The sequence below is a fragment of the Drosophila persimilis genome, unplaced genomic scaffold (genome assembly GCF_003286085.1).
Source record: "Drosophila persimilis strain 14011-0111.01,24,50 unplaced genomic scaffold, DperRS2 tig00000700-arrow-arrow-pilon, whole genome shotgun sequence".
In the NCBI taxonomy this organism is placed as follows: domain Eukaryota; kingdom Metazoa; phylum Arthropoda; class Insecta; order Diptera; family Drosophilidae; genus Drosophila; species Drosophila persimilis.
In genome coordinates, this window is record NW_020825340.1 from 961,246 (window position 1) to 979,796 (window position 18,551).

The 18,551-nt window shown below is 47.2% G+C and overlaps 2 protein-coding genes across 10 annotated transcripts; one reads left to right on the forward strand and one right to left on the reverse strand.

Annotated features, from left to right (window-relative positions):
- Positions 1-7: 7 nt before the first annotated feature.
- On the reverse strand, positions 8-18,215 carry LOC6602815 (ataxin-2 homolog). Of its 9 annotated transcripts, none has more exons than XM_026992004.1 (9): positions 17,891-18,204; positions 13,606-14,209; positions 9,860-9,954; positions 6,574-9,669; positions 3,718-3,872; positions 3,028-3,483; positions 1,914-2,124; positions 1,732-1,850; positions 8-1,660 (listed from the first exon to the last, which is right to left on the reverse strand). In XM_026992004.1, exons 2-9 carry the CDS (start codon positions 13,722-13,724, stop codon positions 1,556-1,558), a joined length of 4,356 nt encoding a protein of 1,451 aa, XP_026847805.1. In that variant the 5' UTR covers positions 13,725-14,209; positions 17,891-18,204; the 3' UTR covers positions 8-1,555. The 9 variants fall into 9 exon arrangements, with proteins under 9 accessions (XP_026847805.1, XP_026847808.1, XP_026847804.1 ...); XM_026992007.1 differs by having other exon boundaries at positions 8-1,645; positions 1,723-1,850; XM_026992003.1 differs by having other exon boundaries at positions 1,723-1,850.
- Positions 10,474-11,656, forward strand: LOC6602817 (probable insulin-like peptide 5). The gene is made up of 2 exons (XM_002027783.2): positions 10,474-10,978; positions 11,103-11,656. The coding sequence occupies exons 1-2, from the start codon at positions 10,633-10,635 to the stop codon at positions 11,321-11,323; spliced, it is 567 nt and encodes a 188-aa protein (XP_002027819.2). The 5' UTR covers positions 10,474-10,632; the 3' UTR covers positions 11,324-11,656.
- Positions 18,216-18,551: the final 336 nt, after the last annotated feature.

Sequence of the window (18,551 nt, forward strand, 5' to 3'; positions counted from 1 at the left end):
CGATCCATCTTTCTTCTCGTCGCGAGTATTCAGAAACTTTCCGTTTATTTTAGTATAGTTTTCATTTCTCATATTAGTTATACATCATCGTAGTGTATGATTGATTCGGTTTGACATTGCTGGTCTTAGTAATTGGTAAAGTCTGAGAGTTGTGGCTGCCACCAGCCCCGCGGTCCGGACCGACCCCCCTGCACCGCGCCAAGGCCACGCACAGAGCTCGGGCCGTGCACATACAGCAGGCAATGGCATCCTCATACTGTTTACCGCCGGTGGATTGGTCTCGGGCCCCCTGCTCTATGCTGCATCCGGAGGTGATGTTTTGGAGGGGGGCACTCTGCCAATCCAGTGCATGGGGCAAGCTGTATTGCCGGCCTTTGTGGGGTGGGAAGATCGGTCATTCCGGGGTCTGAATGGGGGGTCTGGGGCACTTTTCGGTTGATTTCGTTGTTTTCATTGATGACTGATGATGACTCACAGAACTGATTGGCGTTGTAGCTTCATCTTGTAGTATAACTTTCTATGCGGGGGTTATTTGACGGTTTTTTTTTCATGTGCTGGTCGACCATTTGGTCATAAAGTATATCGTATATATATATAGTATAGATATAAGCAAAAAAAAAAGCATGCAAATTCAAACAATAAACAATAAGACGCCTAGCCGGACAGCTCCTAAGTGTACTCTTTTTCAAGGGCTGAGCCAAGATCTTCGCCTCGGGCTGCACTCCTTTCGTTTTACAATATACAGTTAGTGGGGGTGCTTGCCCTAGGCCAAGAGGTGGCGCCGAAACGGGGCCTTAGTCTTAGCTATCCGGCAGGATCCACGTTATATATATAATAGAATATAATAGATTAGTAATGCCTTAGGCTCTAGAACAAGGTTTCAATCTCATTTTCAGTTTCCGTCTTGGGTCGCATCGTTTCCGTTTCATTTGCTAGTTAACAGTGTAACAATTATGTTACATATCTTAGAATCTATCGCTATATGGTTTACTATATAGTTCTCAACTTCTGCTATCTTAGCCATACTATATGCACATGCTCCAAAATATGTGTATATAGTATGGGTACATAGAGAATCATCTCTTCCTCCTTCGTTATCCAATGCCCTGGTTTCTTGGTTCTTGGGTCATTCCTTTTGGGTCATTTATGGATTAAGGGGCGGTTGCAGTTCCAGTTCGGTATGTACTTTACCAATGGGTCCATTCCGTTCTAGCCGGAGGGGATCCATTGTTTGGCGAGTGGAACACAGCCGCTCTTCTGTAGTAATGTATTTCATCTACTCAGGGGTTCTACAGACCCCTGGCAATCGTTTCGTTATATATGATATATAGATATATGTATATATGGCGTCGTTAGTGGTCATTTAAGATTAGTATAACAATTGTATATGTATATTCTATAGATAGTGTGGTTTGGTTCGTTAGTTTCTCGTTTTAGTAACATATACATTTGTGTGATCGTTTCTAGTGTTATATTATGAAGTGGGTTCCATTGAATTTATGTTCTTTCTGCTCCTCTCCTGCTGCGTCTCTTACAACCAACCGATTCTCCAGACTTAGGCGAACATGTGTTGGGTGCCTGGGGGCACCTTGTAGCTGGGATAGGCGTTGTTCAGCTGATGCTTGGCAAAGAAGGATGTGTAGTCCTGACGAAAGTTGTTCTAGTAAAATTTGATGTTTTGGGGGGGGTTTTAGTAGGGTTGAAAGGGGTGGGAAATCTTACCCTATTTACTTTTCTGGGACGGCAGACAGGGCCCAAGGCCAACTGGCGACGTTCCTCATTCTCGCGTGCAGCCGCTTCCTTGTACTCTGGTGGTGGCCATTTCAAATCTCCGCGCAATTTGCTGCCTCCTGTAGAGGGATTATCAAAAGATTATACATATATGTGAAAGGATCTATGGGGCTAGTTCTTACCCTGATAGCTGACGGCGGCAGGCTGCGAAGTGTAGACTGGCGCAGACTGCTGCGAGACGGGTGCCTCTTTACGCAAGGTAATGATGCCGGGACTGGCGCCACGATAGCCAGCGTCCTGGCCAGCAAAGGCAACGGGCACCTGGTGCTGCTGCTGCTGCTGCTGATCTGTCTGATCCTGCGAATACGGCAGTTGCTGCTGCTGTTGTTGGGGCTGCGAATAAGAATTGTACTGGGGTTGAGCATAGGTCGAGCCACCGTTTTGCTGTGGATAGTAGGACGGTTGTTGCTGCTGGTGTTGCTGTGGTGGTGCCTGCTGATAGGGTGACGTCTGGTATGATGACTGCGCAGGCGCCTGATAGGGAGCCTGGGCCTGAGCCAGAGGCTGAGCCTGGTATTGCTGCTGTTGCCACTGAGGTGCAGGCTGTTGCTGCTGCTGCTGTTGCCACTGAGGGGCAGGTTGCTGGGATGCAGCTGGCTGCTGTTGTTGCCACTGAGGTGCCACAGACTGTGGCTGTGGCTGTGGCTGCTGCTGCTGCTGCTGGCTACCGTATTGTGGCTGCTATTGGTTCAATGGTGCATTTGGTGGTTCGTTGGTGCATTTGGGTTTCGATCACGGGTGTTAAGGATGTTGTAGATGGGTGTGTGGTTGGTTGGTTGGGAGATGTAAACGACACACACAGACGATGTGGAAAGAGAGAGAATATATGTTCGAGATAGAGATAGACATATAGACCATAGTTATAAGATGGAAGTTAATATCCGATTCAGGTTAGTGGTCAAGCGGAAGGGGATTAGATGTAGAGATTATATTGTGCGAAGTTTTACAGCTGAAAGTCGCAGAGAAGAAGCAAAAGCAGAATAGTAAGCCATTTGTTAACTATAGTTACAGCTACAGAAAGCGATTAGTGGAGCAATAAAGGGCATGCAGAAGTCGGTGATTACAGTGATTACACAAGGAAACCGTTGAATGCACAGTTTAGTAAGTGTCTACGATAGATATAGTAGGGATATCAACGCGTTCTGTACGATAGAGGGATAGAGAGAGACGGCTCAGCAGCGGCAAGAGAGTTCTAGCATCAAAGTATCCATTCATTCATCGAATTCCTTTCTGTACCTGCTGTAGATAGGCTGGTCGCTGCTGCTGCTGAGGGGCTGATCCCTGGTAAGGTGCTCCTCCGGCCGGAGTGTAGTCATGGTGCGACTTAGGCAACGGTGCACGAATGGGCTTCCAGCCACCGCCCGTATTGTCCAACGCCATCAGGGGCTCCTGCGATGGCTGCCTCTGGTAGTTCGACTGATAGTTGGGATACGCATCGGAAGCAGCCGCTGGAGCTGGGGCCTGGACAAGCTCCCTCGAGGATTGTCTATTGAACTGCGCCTGTGTGTACTGCACGGGCTGCTGATCATGGGGATAGCTTTGGTCTGGGTACTGAGAGGGAACCGGACCCTGGGCAGGTGTGGAACCGTATTGGAATTGCTGCTGAGGTGCCTGTGCCTGTACCTGTGGCTGAGTGGCTCGTGGCTGAGGTGTTGGAGTGGATCGTGGCTGGACGTTGTTATAAATGGGACCCTGAAAGTTAGGTCAGTGCGTAGTTATGTATAGGTATGTGCTAGGAGTGTATAAGTGTGTGTGTGTGTGTGTCTCTGTGTAGGAGTATGGCTATGTACATCAGTGGAGACGGAGACGGAATCGGAGACGGAGACACTAGTTGTGACAGTTGCAGATACAATTATATTTACACAAGTCTTGACTACTATATATGTACAATCCAGGAATTAAACAGCTACGGATATCGCAAATTACCTGAGCTGGAACAGCACTTGGCTGTGGAGCAGCTGCCGTTGGCTGGGGATAGTAGCCGCCAGCTCCGGGTGCCGGGCTCTGGGTCTGCGGTTGCGGAGTGAACTCACGGATAATGCGCTCCTCCGAGGCGGGTGGCCAGGCCACGCGCTTATAGCCTGCAGAAATGGGAGGACGGATACACCAATTAGAATGAGATTCTGCTGCAGCAGCTGTTTTTTCGTGGGGGGCATTCATATAGGGGCTGGCGGCGGCTGTTGCAGTGTAAAACATTCAACAAAATGCGGTCAAACGTGGGCGTTGCTTGGCCTTGGATACATGGTGCAAGACAAACAATTTGAAAATGATTTAAGCCAATTAAAATTATACAATATACAATGTGCAATGCTCGCAGTTCGCAATTCGCACAGAGAGACGGAGAAGGAGACCGTAGGAGAGGGAGGGGGAGGGGGGAGAGTCCCGTCCCCGCAGATACACAGATGCTGCTGTCATTGTGGCTAAATTTAGACGATGAAAACGAGTCGAAAGCAAGGAATGTGACATTACTCATAAGGTGATGATGTTGCCCCAGCCACATGCAACATGTTGCCAAGGCACACCAGCCACATGACTTATCTATATCTATAGAGAGAGAGGGAGATAGCGAGTGTGTGTGTGTGTGTGTGTTTACCCTCCAGATTCTTGTAGTTTTGGTTAATGATCTTCCACTGGGCACCCATCGTTGCTGCCTGGCTATATAGTATGGCTATCTGTATATTCGGTTCGGATCGGGTTGGATCGAGATCTCTTTTGCGTAAGAATAAAATTATTCTTGCGCAGATATCAAAAATAACAAATACAGATATATAGCTTCTATATGTTGTAGCTTTTTGCAGCTATTTTTTGACTTCTTGTCCGCGAGCACCACACACAAAAAAAATTCGGCCAGTCGTTCGATCGGGGGTGAGAGCGTTCGTTATATAACCCCCTCAGATATAATCAATTGCTTCGATTTGGGAATTGGGGAGACACCACAGGAAATATCATATAATTCGCTTTCTTTCTTGGATTATTTGCTCTTTTTTGGCAAATTGCAGATCGATACGGCGCGCGTTTCGTTTGGGTTTTTTGTTTTTTTGTTTTTTTCGGATCGATTTCGTTGAAAATGAAGAATTAAAACAGATGATCGGCAGAAGGGAACAACAAACACCGTGAAAATTTCGTTCGATTTGCGGTTACGGGATTCGGATTCTGCCCAATTTAATTTCTATTTTCTATTTGGCTATTTGCTAATTCGTTGATCGTTCGCGCTGGCCGCTGATCGTTCGCGATATGTTTGCCTTCGATGTATGCTACTAAGTGAGGAGCCAGCCAGAGCCAGAGCCAGAGCGATGCAGACAGAGGAAATTATTGTTAGCCAAAATCGAGAGCCGAATCGAAATGGCCAAGATACAGATTTATCTGCATTCGTGTGGGTTGCGGGGAGATACAGATCTCTGAGAGAGAGAGAGAGAGAGAGAGAGAGATCTCCTGAATGGGAGAGTGGTCGAAAGTGGGCGAAAGTGGTGGAAAGTGGGGGGAAAGTGGGTGGAAAGTGGGCAAGTGGCGGCTGCTAATGATGCTGCTGACTCTTAGGGTTACCGTACCGTACCGTACCCTTCCTCTGGCTCTGCTCCTGGCCCACTTCTGGCATTGTTTACACCTTCGATTCTTGTGATTTGTGGGCGCACCTTGAAATGCTGCCACTGCCTATACATATCTGCTACATTTGCTCACTCACTCACTCACGGCAGCCGATCTCAAGGTGTCTGGCTATACCTATATATGTATGTATATATATGTACATGTATATGCATATACCTATATAGATATATATGTAGGTATATATACTTCTACGTGTATATCTATTCGTATATGCTTGGATGCCTGGCATATTTCTGCGCTGCCCCCAGATCTTTATAGATTGCTGAGCAATACTTTGGGGCTGGGTCGCTGATGACTGTCTTTTACCTATAGATATGATGGTGTTTATTGTTATGGCGATCTGTCATGCCTGATCCATCTACTTAACCATCCATCCATCCATCCATCTATCCAACGCATCTGTCCCTCCCATCCTATCCCAAAGATCTTGCGGATTTAGTCTGTGACTCAAGGGTGACTGCGCGGACTACCCATCGCTAGATTGGCTAAAATTAAACGTCTGTCATCTTGGCCCAACTAACAAATCTGTTTTTAAACGTATTCTCACAGGTGTACGACACAAGTTGGCTCATTAAATTTATTAGCAAACTTGTAACTCATCTGTCTGCTACATATCCCCATATACCATATACCACATCCACATACAATATGTATGTGCATACGAGTGTCTTCAATTATTTTGGCATAATGTTTGAATACTCATACGGGTATAGTATATTCGATACGATACGATGTGCTAGCCGCTCGTTAGCCACACAACAAATTCGCTTTGATGGCCGTCACACGTCACAGATAAAATTTCTGATTCCCATAGAAGTCAGTGCTATAAGATACTACTCATAAAACTAATCAAACGAGCTATGTATGGTACGGAATGGTTTGGAAATTAATGATAATGGTCTGGAAATTGGAAAATTTTTATCATAGAGGCCCTTGAGGAGTATCGAAAATGATATACAAGTATATAGTCGAACAATTTTGATTCTCGGAAAGATTCTCATGTGATTTTGAATCCCAAACATTCGTGAAAGATTCACACAAAACCGAATCATTTTCCTATTAGTCAGACACGGAACCACAGACAAAGAATATTATGACACAGATCTACGAAGGAATATATAACATCACACATAGGAAAACGGCAAGGAAGTGGGGGCGGGGGAGATTCCCACGCACCTTCAATGCCCAGATAGGGGCGTGGCGATACATTATCGAACGATCGATTTACATTGAAATCCCGCACGGATGGCTGTCGGGACGGCTCCGACTCGTCCTCGCTGGCCGCCAGCGATCTGAACTTGCTAGAGTCCACTGAAAAATCAAAAGGTGATGGTTGACCCCGGGCAGACCGGGGTGTGGCTGGGGGCGTGGAGGCCAGCAGTGAGGAGGAGGCAACCATGCTCTGCTGCAGGGGTTCCGTGGCGGTGCGGACGAGCAGCCCGATGTTGTGACCCTCCAATTGGGGGACGTGCGAGAACTTTGACTCCAGAGCTGTGGGAGGAAGTGGCAATGGCGATGGCGAAGGCGCGGGGGGCATCTTGCCAATCACCGGATTGAGCCCAAAGGGTGAGCTGGCCCGGTGCGGTGCCTCGATCAGTGGCGCCGGATACTTTCGGGAGGACAGAGGACTGGGCGATCTACTCCGCTGCCAGGTGATCTCCGCTGCCGGAAGATTCAAACGCAGAGGAGGCGGTGGAGGAGGTGCAGGAGGAGGAGGAGAATCTGGGGCTCGCGTGGTCACAATCTCCACGAAGCTGCGCTGACGCTGCAGTTTCTCCGGCTGCTGGTTCTCGGTTCTCTCTGACTTCTCCTCCGCACTCTGGGTGTCCTCCCAGGAGATCTGGCGGGATATGTACGGACTCCGTATCTCGTAGGTGGCCTTGTAGTTCTCCATGGGCTCGTTGTGCAGGTTGGCGATGCGCCACTGGTCCGCCTTCGTGAGCTTGCTCCAGTTGTTCGGGGAGTAGCGAAGCTCATTGCAAACCGGGCAGCAGATGCTGTGATCGGTGGTGGTGGTATCCTGATGGGAGCATTGCTCATCCTTTTCCTTATCCTCCTTCTGTTCCTCTTCCTTGTGGCACTGACTCTCTGGCTCTGCGTCTGGTTTTGCGTCCTGCTTTGTCTCTTGCTGGGGCGGTTTTCCCGTTGAGAGCTGCTCGTAGTTGGCAATCACATCGGACACATGTCGGTACTCCGCATCTTCCGCATCTTCCGCATCTTCCGCATCTTCCGCATCCTCCTCCTCATCCTCGATGACAACGTGTTGAGCTTTGACCGCAGCTGGCGTCGTCATGTGTTCTACTTGCAATAGTTTCTCCAGATCCTGCTTCTGATGCTGTTCCATCGCCAGATCCGGCTGTGGCTGCCCCTGTTGCTTGTCCAGTGCCAGGGCGATTCTGTGCAGGTCCTCGAGGGCTCGTTCCACAATCGGCACATTCTCGGTGATCTCTTCGTTGGCCGCCTCCGCTATGGACTCTTCTTTGGCCACGCTGCCGGGTCTTCCCGATGCACGGCAGTAGATCTGACGGAGTATCGCTTGCAGAGGACTCTCCACGGCCAGAATGGGCGACTGGCGCGAGGAGAACATGTCCCACAATTCGTTGTGGCCGCTATCTGGTCTGATCTGCAGAGATGCTGGAGCAGGAGGCGGTGGTGGTGGTGGTGGAGGAGGTGGAGTGGCAGTGACAGCGCCTTCGACTGTGGGCACAGGAGTGGTTTGGACACTCCGTTGCAGTGCCATCTTAGCGTTTTCCATGTAGGTATCTATCTGACGCAGGTGCTCCGCTATGGACTGCTGTATGTGGGCATACTTTGCTTCCAGCTGCGAAATCTCCACATGAGCCTCGTGTTGCTTCTCCGCCTCTGATTCCGTCGCCGTTTCCGTGCTGTAGACTCCGCCCTGGCGACGGGCTTGCTTGGCCCTGGCCACTGATTCCTCGCCGGACTTGGGCCGCATCTTGGGAGGGACTGGCATTGGCGGCGGTGGTGGAGGTGGTGGAGTGGGAGCACTGTTGCTGTTGGTTGTTGTCCTGGCCACACTGGCCTGCCGCTGGAGCAGCTTGATGCCACTGGTTGCGCTTACATAGGTGGTGCCACAGGGAGCATGGACATTGGATGCATCCTCCATCTCCTGCTGGTCCTGCTGCAGGTAGGTGCAGGCGTCGTCGTAGATCTGCTGGGCACTCGGCTGAAGCTGAAGATCGCCCGATGCCTCAACGCGGACTGGTATGATGCGAGTGGCGGCGGTACCAGCACCCAGCTCCTGGCTCGGACTCTGACTGGGACGGCCGGTGCCGGTGCTGGTGCTGGCCAGGGCCAGAGCCATCTGCTGCTGCCGCTTGACTGCCAGGCTGTCAATTACCGCTGGTGACTTTCTTGGCAAGCCCTCGTTCTGGGCGGCAGCTGCTTGGGCTTCTCTGGGTATCGGTGGCAGCGGAACGGCCTCCAAGTCCACCTCTTGGCTGGTAGCGACCTTGGGCTTGGGCTTGTCCTCCTCTTCGCTATCGGCCTCGTTATCGTAGGAGATCTTCACTTCGGTGGCTAGCTTGATGCATCTGCGCTGGACCTTCGGCACCTTCGTGGATCGTGGCTTGGGCGGCGGCAGCTCTGGAGCTCCAGCTGCTGCCACCGTCCGCTTGCGGGAGCGTCCGCGGTCCAGGGAGTAGGCCTGTCGCTTGGGCCTTGGCCTGTAAGGAGTGATCGTGAGTGTTGTGGGCGTTGTGGGTCGCTTGTGGGCCAGCTGCTCGTAGTACTCGCATCGGGGGGCCACCAGACCCAGATCTACATCGGCTGCTTTGGTCTCCGGGGCAGAGAAGCCCTTCGCAACAGGCGTCTGGTGGTAGACCTGGGCCAACTGCAGTTCCGTGGTTCTAAGAGGTGTGATTGGACGCTCCTTGGAGCCCTCTCGTTGCCTCTGTTCGCGCACCTGCTTGGCCGTGGGTTCGATGATCATCGTCGGACTCTGGAACTTCTCGCGCAGTGCCTCAATGCTGTGCGAGGCACAAGAGGGGATGTGGCTCAGATCCGGGCTGCTTGCGGTTATTGCCACCGCTTCCGCCTCCGTAGGCGGCCAGCTGTGATCCCGCTTGAGCATATGTCGCTTGGTGGCCATGCGATTGATCTTGAGCACCGTGTCCCGGTCGATGGTGATGTCCTGCTGGTGGCTGAGGTAGTGGGTCTTGATCTGATCCAGCAGCTGCTGGTGCAGCGTATGATGCAGGCCATCCCCATCACGCTGTCGCGTGCGACTCTGTCTTTCTTGGGGGTAAAAGTCTTTGGGGCATGGTTTTTCAATCAATTAAAGTTTGCTGCACAATCAATACGGAGTCTGGACGGGGCACTGTGAGTGGGCGTGGCTGTGTTTGTTGAATGCTTTACACTGTTTAACATACTTTCTGTTTTGTGTGGACACAAGACACGCACTAAACGATACACTAAAATGGCTGGAAAGGTTTAATCTTACCGCATTTGGCTTGCTGCTCTTCCTCTTCGACAGCTCTTAGAACGGCCGAATTGGCAAGGTTCAGGGGCTTGGCGATTTGATCGTCGACTTCAATCCTGCAAATATTGTGTTTAAACAGAAATTTTTTTAGTAAAAATAATGAATAAATTGCGGAAAAGTGAATTAGAATAATAAAATTTGAATTTTCACTGCTCTAACGGATTCCAAGGCTTGGCAGTGCAAAAAGTACTGCCTTGCCGATGCAAAAGCTGTACACAGCAATAGGATGCACTGCTTCCACTGCTTGCACTGCTTCAACCTGTGCGTTTGTGCAAGAAATTGAAAATTGTTGGTTCGTATCCTGCCAACGTTCATTTTACTCTCTATTTTTCGTATAAATTATTTATTTTAAATATGTTTTTTATGTTAAATTAAATATATGCAATTTTTTTAAACTAATTGAGGTTTTATGATGAATTTCTGTCAAAATTAACGGGAAAACAGGAAAGTTACCGTGAAAAAGCTAAATGCATAGGAAATATCTGATTGAAAATGAAAAGACAAAGACCTTTTACCCTACCACGAGTTGCCATGCCTTCTGCACGGGTTTGTTTATTAATAGGGATATGCTCTGTCTCTCGTCATATAGTTCTGCTGTTCTTATGGGCATAAATTAGTCCCTGTCCCAGCGTCAGCAAACTCTACCTGCCACAGCAACACCACATCCTTCTCCTGGTCTGGCATTGAAATTCGCGTGCGCGCACCTCGACCCACGCTGACCCCAAAAGAAGCGGATGATAATCGACTCTGACAAGCACCTCGCTGCGCCAGTGGATATAAAAGCGCCTGGCAGTGTCTGCCAATGCATCCACATCCCGAACAGCGTCTTGGCTGGCAACTTGTCTTTGACCGGAACAGTCTACTCCAAAGAGCTACTTCAGATACCCATGATGGCCGCCACCTCCACCAAGATGCAAATGCTAGTCTCCGTGCTCCTGCTGCTCGTGTCCCTCTGCAGCTGGACCCACGGGGTGCCCAGCAAGCGATCCAGCAGGCTGTGCGGCGACAAGCTGTCCGAAGCCATGGACATGATGTGCCCCAATGGGTTCAATGCCCGAATTCCCCACAAGCGCGGCTTACGTGAGTATTCCATCGAAAACTTCGACGGCAAAGGCAACTACTGGCTTTTTGGTTTTGGTTTTGTTTTGGTTTCGGCTTCAACTCCCGTTTGCAACGATTCACATTCGAACACCTTCCTTTGCAGTGGATCTGTTCGATTACGTGGACCACATGTCCGAGCCGGCACTGGATGATGCGGACACCGCTGATGATGCGGCGGCCGTGGGTGCGGTCCTGCCCGAGGGTGTTCGGCTCCCCTGGCGGCACAACTCCCTAATGTCTACCAGGCGCCAAATGCGCGGAATTGTGAACGAATGTTGTGCCAAGTCGTGCACCATCTATGAGATCAAGGCCTACTGCAAGTGAGGGGCACACACGGAACACAGCACCAGCACCAGCACCGGAACCAGCACCCACTGAAACCTGCACCAATTGAGCACTGATACAACTCCCACCCGCCCAACTAGAAGCTAAACAAATTGTTACGATATTTGATATATGTACGTGTAGATAGAGAGAGACTCAAATGAATATATTATGATGCTCTCAGGAGCTGTTGCAAGAAAAGGGGAATTTAAATTGGATTGGGGAACCCAAAAGCAGAAATTGGGGAATGGATGCGTCCGAGGCTGCCTTTAAAAATGGCCAAAACAAGTTGTATCTTAAAGGAAAAGATTCCGATTATTTCGTGGCTAAAAGCTGTGGCTAAAACCGTCTGAAGTGGGCTTTCGAGTGTGATTATCAGGGAAACATTATTATCTTTTTTGGCAGATAACAAGCGAGATAAATGTAACGCAAGCAACAATGCAGAAAAATGTGGCAAGTAAAGTGATAAAGAAAGATGTTCAAGAATGTGTTTACGAATTAGTGGAAAGCTTCTAACCAGAGGAATGCTTCCAAAAGGGCCTTCCGCAGCGAAAAACCCCATAAAGTTCACTTTTATTACAGTTTTTACATTTGACAATGAACTCGATGATTAATCCCTCGAAAGCTAACACTCCCCTGTGGCATCGGTATCGGTATCTGTATCTGTATCTGTATCTGGCATCCGTCAACTTTAATTAGTTGATTAATTCCGACTAATCACAAATATTAACAGACACTTTCATTTGCAGAGCACACAAATACTCGTATTTGGCCCCCCGAAAATAAATAGAAATTCATTTCGTTGATTTCTAAATAAGATTTTGCCAAATATTTGCCCATATAATTACGAGTGAGAGGCGAGTACTTCGTTGAGAAAGTGATTTAAGGGCAGATGAGATTTGCTGATAAATGTTTTGGCACTTTTTTAGGAAAAGGATTAATTGAGTGGTGTTTCGTGCCCCATGCACCATGCCCCATGTCCCATGTCCCTTGCCCCGTGAATCAGCCCCTCATGAGTGGGCAGCCAGTCAACGAGATGCATCACAACTTTTGGCTAGGCGCCTGCCTCTTGTTTGTTGATATTGTTGTTGCACTTGTTGTAACGGTGCCCAATTTGGTTCGTGTGACTCATTCGAATTGCTGACGTCTTTACTTTGCAGCCCCTGTGCCAGTGCCTGTGCTGTGCTGTGCTGTGCTGCGCTGTGCTGTGCTGTGTGTGTTACGGGTTACATAAAAGCGTATCTTAAAGATTCACGTACATTTTGAATGGCAGTTAAATGGAAGTTGCTCCAGGGGCAGACGCAGACCCTGGCTCAGCTGTCTCTCGGCAAAAGTTTACCCTAAATGGGGGAAACACCTCACACGAGCACACGAGCCGCACGCACACGCGAATGTGTTTGAAAGTTTTCAATTTTTTTTTTGGTAATTAAATTGCCAGCTACTGTTGCCTGTGCTGCTGCTGCTACTGCTGCTACTGTTGCTGTTGCACACGTTTTGTCGCACGCATAGTCCCCGTATAACTGAAAGCCACTTAAAGTTTTTGCTCACCCGAGCAGATCTCAGCAGATCTTAGGTGGGGGTCTCCCAGGGGCTAGGTGGGAGGGGGGGTGTGCCAGGCCGGTTTATTTAAACAACAATTGCAAACAACAATGAAAGAGATAGTGTTGTTGCAGCAGCAGCAGCCGCAGCAGCAGCAGCCACAAATACTTGTACAATTTCAAGTCTAAAGCATCTTTGAGATACGCGTCGCAGTCGCTGCTACTGCTGCTGCTGCTGTCGCTGCATATAAAGCTTTTTGGTAATTACAATTAAACGTCAAAGCATTTAATTGTGGAGGTTGTCTCTGTGTCGCCTCTCTGAATTTGAGAGAGGGAGAGACACAAAAAATTGGTGTAGCTGTAGCTGTAGCTGTCGCTGTCGCTGTCGCTGTTTTTGTCTCTGCCTCTGTCACTGGTGCAGTCGTTGCCGCGCTGCAATGAGCATGGCTATCCCCCCTCTCCACACCAAATTGATGTGTTTTGTACACCTGTTCTTGGGGGCAGGCAGACAGCATATAAGTACACGACAGAATAACAGCTAAATAGATATACAATCCGCCCAGACCCCTACCCCATACCCCAAAACCCATGCCTCATGCCCCATCCCCTCGCCTTTTATGGGCACTTTTCATCAGCCTTTGGCACTGGCTGATGACTGCCTTTCATCTTGTCTATAAAATTATGCATTTAAATGTTTAATAATCATTTCAGTTCAGGGCGCCACACGCCCAAACGACTACTCACCCCTCGCCGCCGAAGGCCTTCAGCTCGCGGTTCAACGTGGCCTTGACGTTCTCCTGGGAGTAGAGGCCCATTGGGGAGTTGAACTGCTTGTGCACCAGCTTCCGTTGTAGGGCGGCCATTTTGATATCTCCTTTGCTTTGGTTTCTTTTCTTTTTTCCAACTGCTTTTCCTCTGCTGCTTGTCGCTGCTTGTTGCTGCTTTCTTCTGCTTGCTGTTTGAGTTTGGCTTTGGCTTTGGCTTTTCTTCCTCTCTTATTCTCTTTCTTTCTTCTGATGCTGTTCGGGTTTCTTCAAAAAGTTTTTCGAAAAATATTGTTGATAAAAAATATTTTTTTAAATTTTCTGCCCCAAACTCTTCTGCAGTTTTTTCTCGTAGTAAAAACTTCTGTGTGGGACTTGGATCCGCTTATCGTTTTAAGAGTGGTTTACAAGTTGTTGCTCTTTTTGTTGGTGTTCTCTGGTTTCTGGTTGCTTGTGGCTGTTCTGTTGTTGTTGCTGTTGTTGTTGGAAAACAGAATTCCAAACACTTTTCAGTTTTCCCCCACTTCAGCTTTCAGTTTCTGTTGGACTTAATGTTAATCGTTAATTGTCGGTCGTTGTTCGTTCTGTAATTGAAAATGCAAAAAAGGGAAACTGGATGAGTGCGGGAGCGGCAATGGGAACGGGAATGGAAATGGTATAAACAGGAATTTAATTTGTACAAAAGTTGATGGAAGGAATACAAGTTTAATCGGGGATAGTCTTTGTGAGAGAGCTGGCTGCACAAAATCCATATTGTTTAATGCTCAGACTACAGGTTTGTGCATTTGTAACTTTTAATGATAATCGAACAAAGCCAGGAGCCCTACAAAGTAATTTTTCTTTCATTTCTGATTATAGTTTCTCTTAGCAAGATATGTATGCTTTCACTTGGCACTGTTCTATAGTTGTCTTTAAGGTTCTGCGACAAGTTGCAGCTCAAAATTTGAAAGACCAAGGGGAATGTCCCAGTATACGCTCCGACAAACGGACAGAGGGACATCATTATATCGACACAGCTATTGACACTTTCCAAGGTTGAAATGAATTCATTCTCAACATTGAAAACACCTGGCCATCAATTATATTTTCACCACTCAAATATTTAAATTTATATAAGCCACAGACGTGTTGCATTTGCAGATAAATCAAGTTAATTGAGAGATATATATGTATAAAAACCACTGTTTTTATTTAATAATGTATTAATATATCTTAATTTGGAATCGAAGTACATATGTGCATATATGTATGTATGTACATTGTCACATAGTCGTTTCAAGCAGACCCCTTACATACATATATACTTGTAATCACGAAATGCTATATATTTGTTCAATGAGTTTTTTGTGGAATTTGTTGATTGATTGATTGATTAATGATGACAAATACAAGGATTTTGAAAATTGTTCAACAAATTGAGAGAGAGAGAGAGAGAAAGAGGGGAAATCTGGTCAAGACAACTTTTCAGAGTTTTCCACCAAAACGAATACACTTTTGATAGCAGCACAAAAACACTTCAATGCCAGCACTACTATTTATACAACACACGTAAAAAAAAAGAATATATACGAGCAATTGTATGCACTGGAATCATTGGAATCTGTTCCGATTTTACAGCTGCTGCTCACAAATTACACACGGAAAAAAAACCAAAAAAAAATCTTAAAGATACAGATATACTATAACTATATGATTTTTTCCAATTTGCTGCGACTCACTCACTTCTGTCACATTGAGAAATGTATCTTAAACTAATTTGAGAGCACTGCTTGCTGGGCAAAAAAACAAAAAGGAACAAAAATATACATGTGTATATGTTATATGGGATTTTGTGTTGTTTTTGGGGCCTAAAAATAGAGGCCAAGACAGCGGCAAAAAATATTGAAATGTGCTCAATTTTTTTTTTGCTCATACTCATATTTTCCACACACACTCGACTCGATTCAGATGGTATCTTCTCTCGCTCTCGCTCTGGCTCTGGCTCTCAACGCTTATGTGTACGTCTTTCGGCCCCTTTCTTTTTAGCCGCACACTATCTTTCTGTCTTTCTATCTACATATCTGTCTGCTGTTTGCTCTATTTTGAAATTCCCGCCTTGTGTGTCACCTCAAATAAAATTAGCAGCTGTGAGGAAAAGCAAAGATATTATTGTTCAGATTTGCGTCATTTCCACTGATGTACATATGTATGTACACTTGTGTTCGACGGAAAATGTATCAAAATCCGCATCAGAGATGGAAAATGTATGAAAATCATAATCATCATCATCAAAAGAGAAGAGCAGATGAGAGAGAAGAGAAGAGAGACAGCAGAACAAGGAGAGTGCGAGGGAGCGGCTGATTGTTGAAAATGGTTGGAAAATGCAATAAAAGACACTTGAAATAATCGTAATGAAGTATTTTGGTGTGTTTGCTCGTATTTTATGCGTTTTAATTGAGCTGCTTTTGCTTTTGCCTCGGCCGCGGTTGCATGCCACGTCGTGGCAGCTGCCACACAGCTGCTACGGCTGCTGCTGTGGCAATCGTGGCACCCGGAAACGGCACCCAAGAATCGCACAAATTAATCAACATTTAATAAAATATTATGCAAATTACAGCACAAAAGGCAGGAAGCCAGTGGCAATGGCAGTGGCAGAGCCAGAGCCAGAGCCAGAGCGGCAAGAGCTTGCCACTTGATGTCCCAATTAAAGTTTAACACAACTCGCACACACACACCAGCACACAGCCCCCACTCAACACACACACACACACACACACACACACACACAGGCAAGCCGAACAGGTGCGTGCTGCATTCTATGTACTTAGCACAGGAATTGTAAGAGAATTTGCATAAAAAATTTTCACTAAAATAATGTTTGAATAAAAAAAAAAAGGAAAGGAAAGTTAAACATGAGTATTGTGTGGGGGAAGGGAAACGAAAGGGGGGGGGAGGTGTGTGAGGTGCCACAGAAACAATATTCTTCTACCTATACCATATGCCTAGAGACAACCCACTCAAGCCACCCACTGTAGCAGTTTCCATACTCTTTTCAGGCGAGCAATCTCCACGACACTATGCGATGCGGTTTTCTTATTGAAATTCCTCAAATACATTGGGCTCTGCTGGGATTGCGAGCAAATCAGAAGCAGATATTTCCTTGAATTCTTTTCTTCGGTCTGTTTTGTCTATCATTTCTACAACGAAATGTTATAAGGATCTTTGGAAGCAATGTCTAAGGATTCCTTAAGTTCAGCTGAAGATTGTTAGATACTATTATTGAATCGTTGGCAGGAGTAAAGAACTCTTATAATTAGATTATACAAGTTTGCCCTTACGAACTATTGAAACCTCTTCATTAAAGCCCTATAAACTTTCAGAAATACCTTTAAAATTCAGCTAGATATTCCCAGCCTATTTTATGGCTGTTTTCTGGCAAACAACTAAAGTTTGCCCCCACAGAGACAATATCTGCGGCTAGAAATCAATGTTTTATTTAAATGATCATAAAATGCTGTTTATTTCGGCTATGAATTCAGTTAGGGTATAAGGTATGAGGACTTTCGCGCTTTCGTAATTAACATCTCTCTTCGGTTCTCTTTTTTTCCTGCTGTGCGTTCATTTTGGCAGCACCAGAACCAGCATCAGAACCAGAAACAGAAACAGCACCATCGACATCATTATCATCTCTCGACTCGACTCGACTCCGTGGGGCATGTGTGAGAGGATGAGTGTGATGTGGTGGGTCGTGGGTGTGGGTCGTGGGTGTGGGTGGTTGCTATATAAACTATAATCATGGCTATATATGCATGCGTGTCTGCGTGTGTGTATGCATTGAAATCAGGTGCAAATATTGTTAGATTTCGCAAATCTGTGTGTCGACGACGACGCATCTGTGTGTCTGAGTGGAGGCTGCCTGGTTGCGGATTGCGCTTCTCGAAATCCCCAAAAACTGGCTAAAAGCGGGTGGGTACGTGGGTACGTGGGTAGGTGGTCGGCTTTCACGCTTGCCTTGATGTTTGCCAGGCTTTCCGACTGGCTCTTGCTCATTTAATTATTAACGGACAGCATTGTGTTTCTGATTTTGTTTTAGTTGGATCGTTTAAATATTTAATTTAGCTTCTAGCTAGCTCTCTCTCTCTCTTGGGAACTCCATGGGGGATCGGGGTGGGGTTACACTAAAGTACACTAATAATCAACAAATAAACACAGACCAGGCACGAGTGTGTTGGGAAAATACTTATTTATTTGTTTTAATGTGAGTGAGTGGGTGGGTGGGTGCTTACCGTCTGTTACAATTTGGCGCTGCTTAATCCAAAAATAACGCCAGAAAATTGCCAACGTTCGCTCCAAGTGGCTTCGACCGCAGCAGCCCCCTGAATCGTGAGACCCATCCCTACGCGACCCCATCCGATTCGCCTTCGACCCGCCCCCGCGCTGCAGTTTGCACTTTCACCGCCAAATTGCATTCAACACTCTTTTCCCTCAAGAGTGGCTGTCGGTTCGTGTCTGTCCGCGTGCAAGAGCGTTGGTGGGTGGATAGGTGGGTGTCTGGGAGCGCGTGCCCGTCCGCCGCCAGCCGGCGTTTTGTAAGCGCACCATCGGCGAACTGAAACTGAAACAGCGCCAGAAACTCAACGAGAACCGAGGAAAAACTTTACGCAATGATCACTGGCTGGCGCTTGTTTTTGTTGGTTTTTCATCAGTCTACATTTTCACATCTTTGTGGAGGGGTACCAGAGAAGCAGCAGAGCAAGCAGTGGCGCAAGCAGAAGCATCATCAGCAGAAGCAGTGGAACGACGAGCTTCGGGGATAGCTGTAAGTACAATCATGTGTGTGTGTGCGAGCGAGATAGTGCGTGCCAAGGGAGCGAGCGGTGCGCTACACTGGCGGTCATAATAAAGTGCATTGTCTGCATATGAATATGAAATCGGAGAGCGTCAATG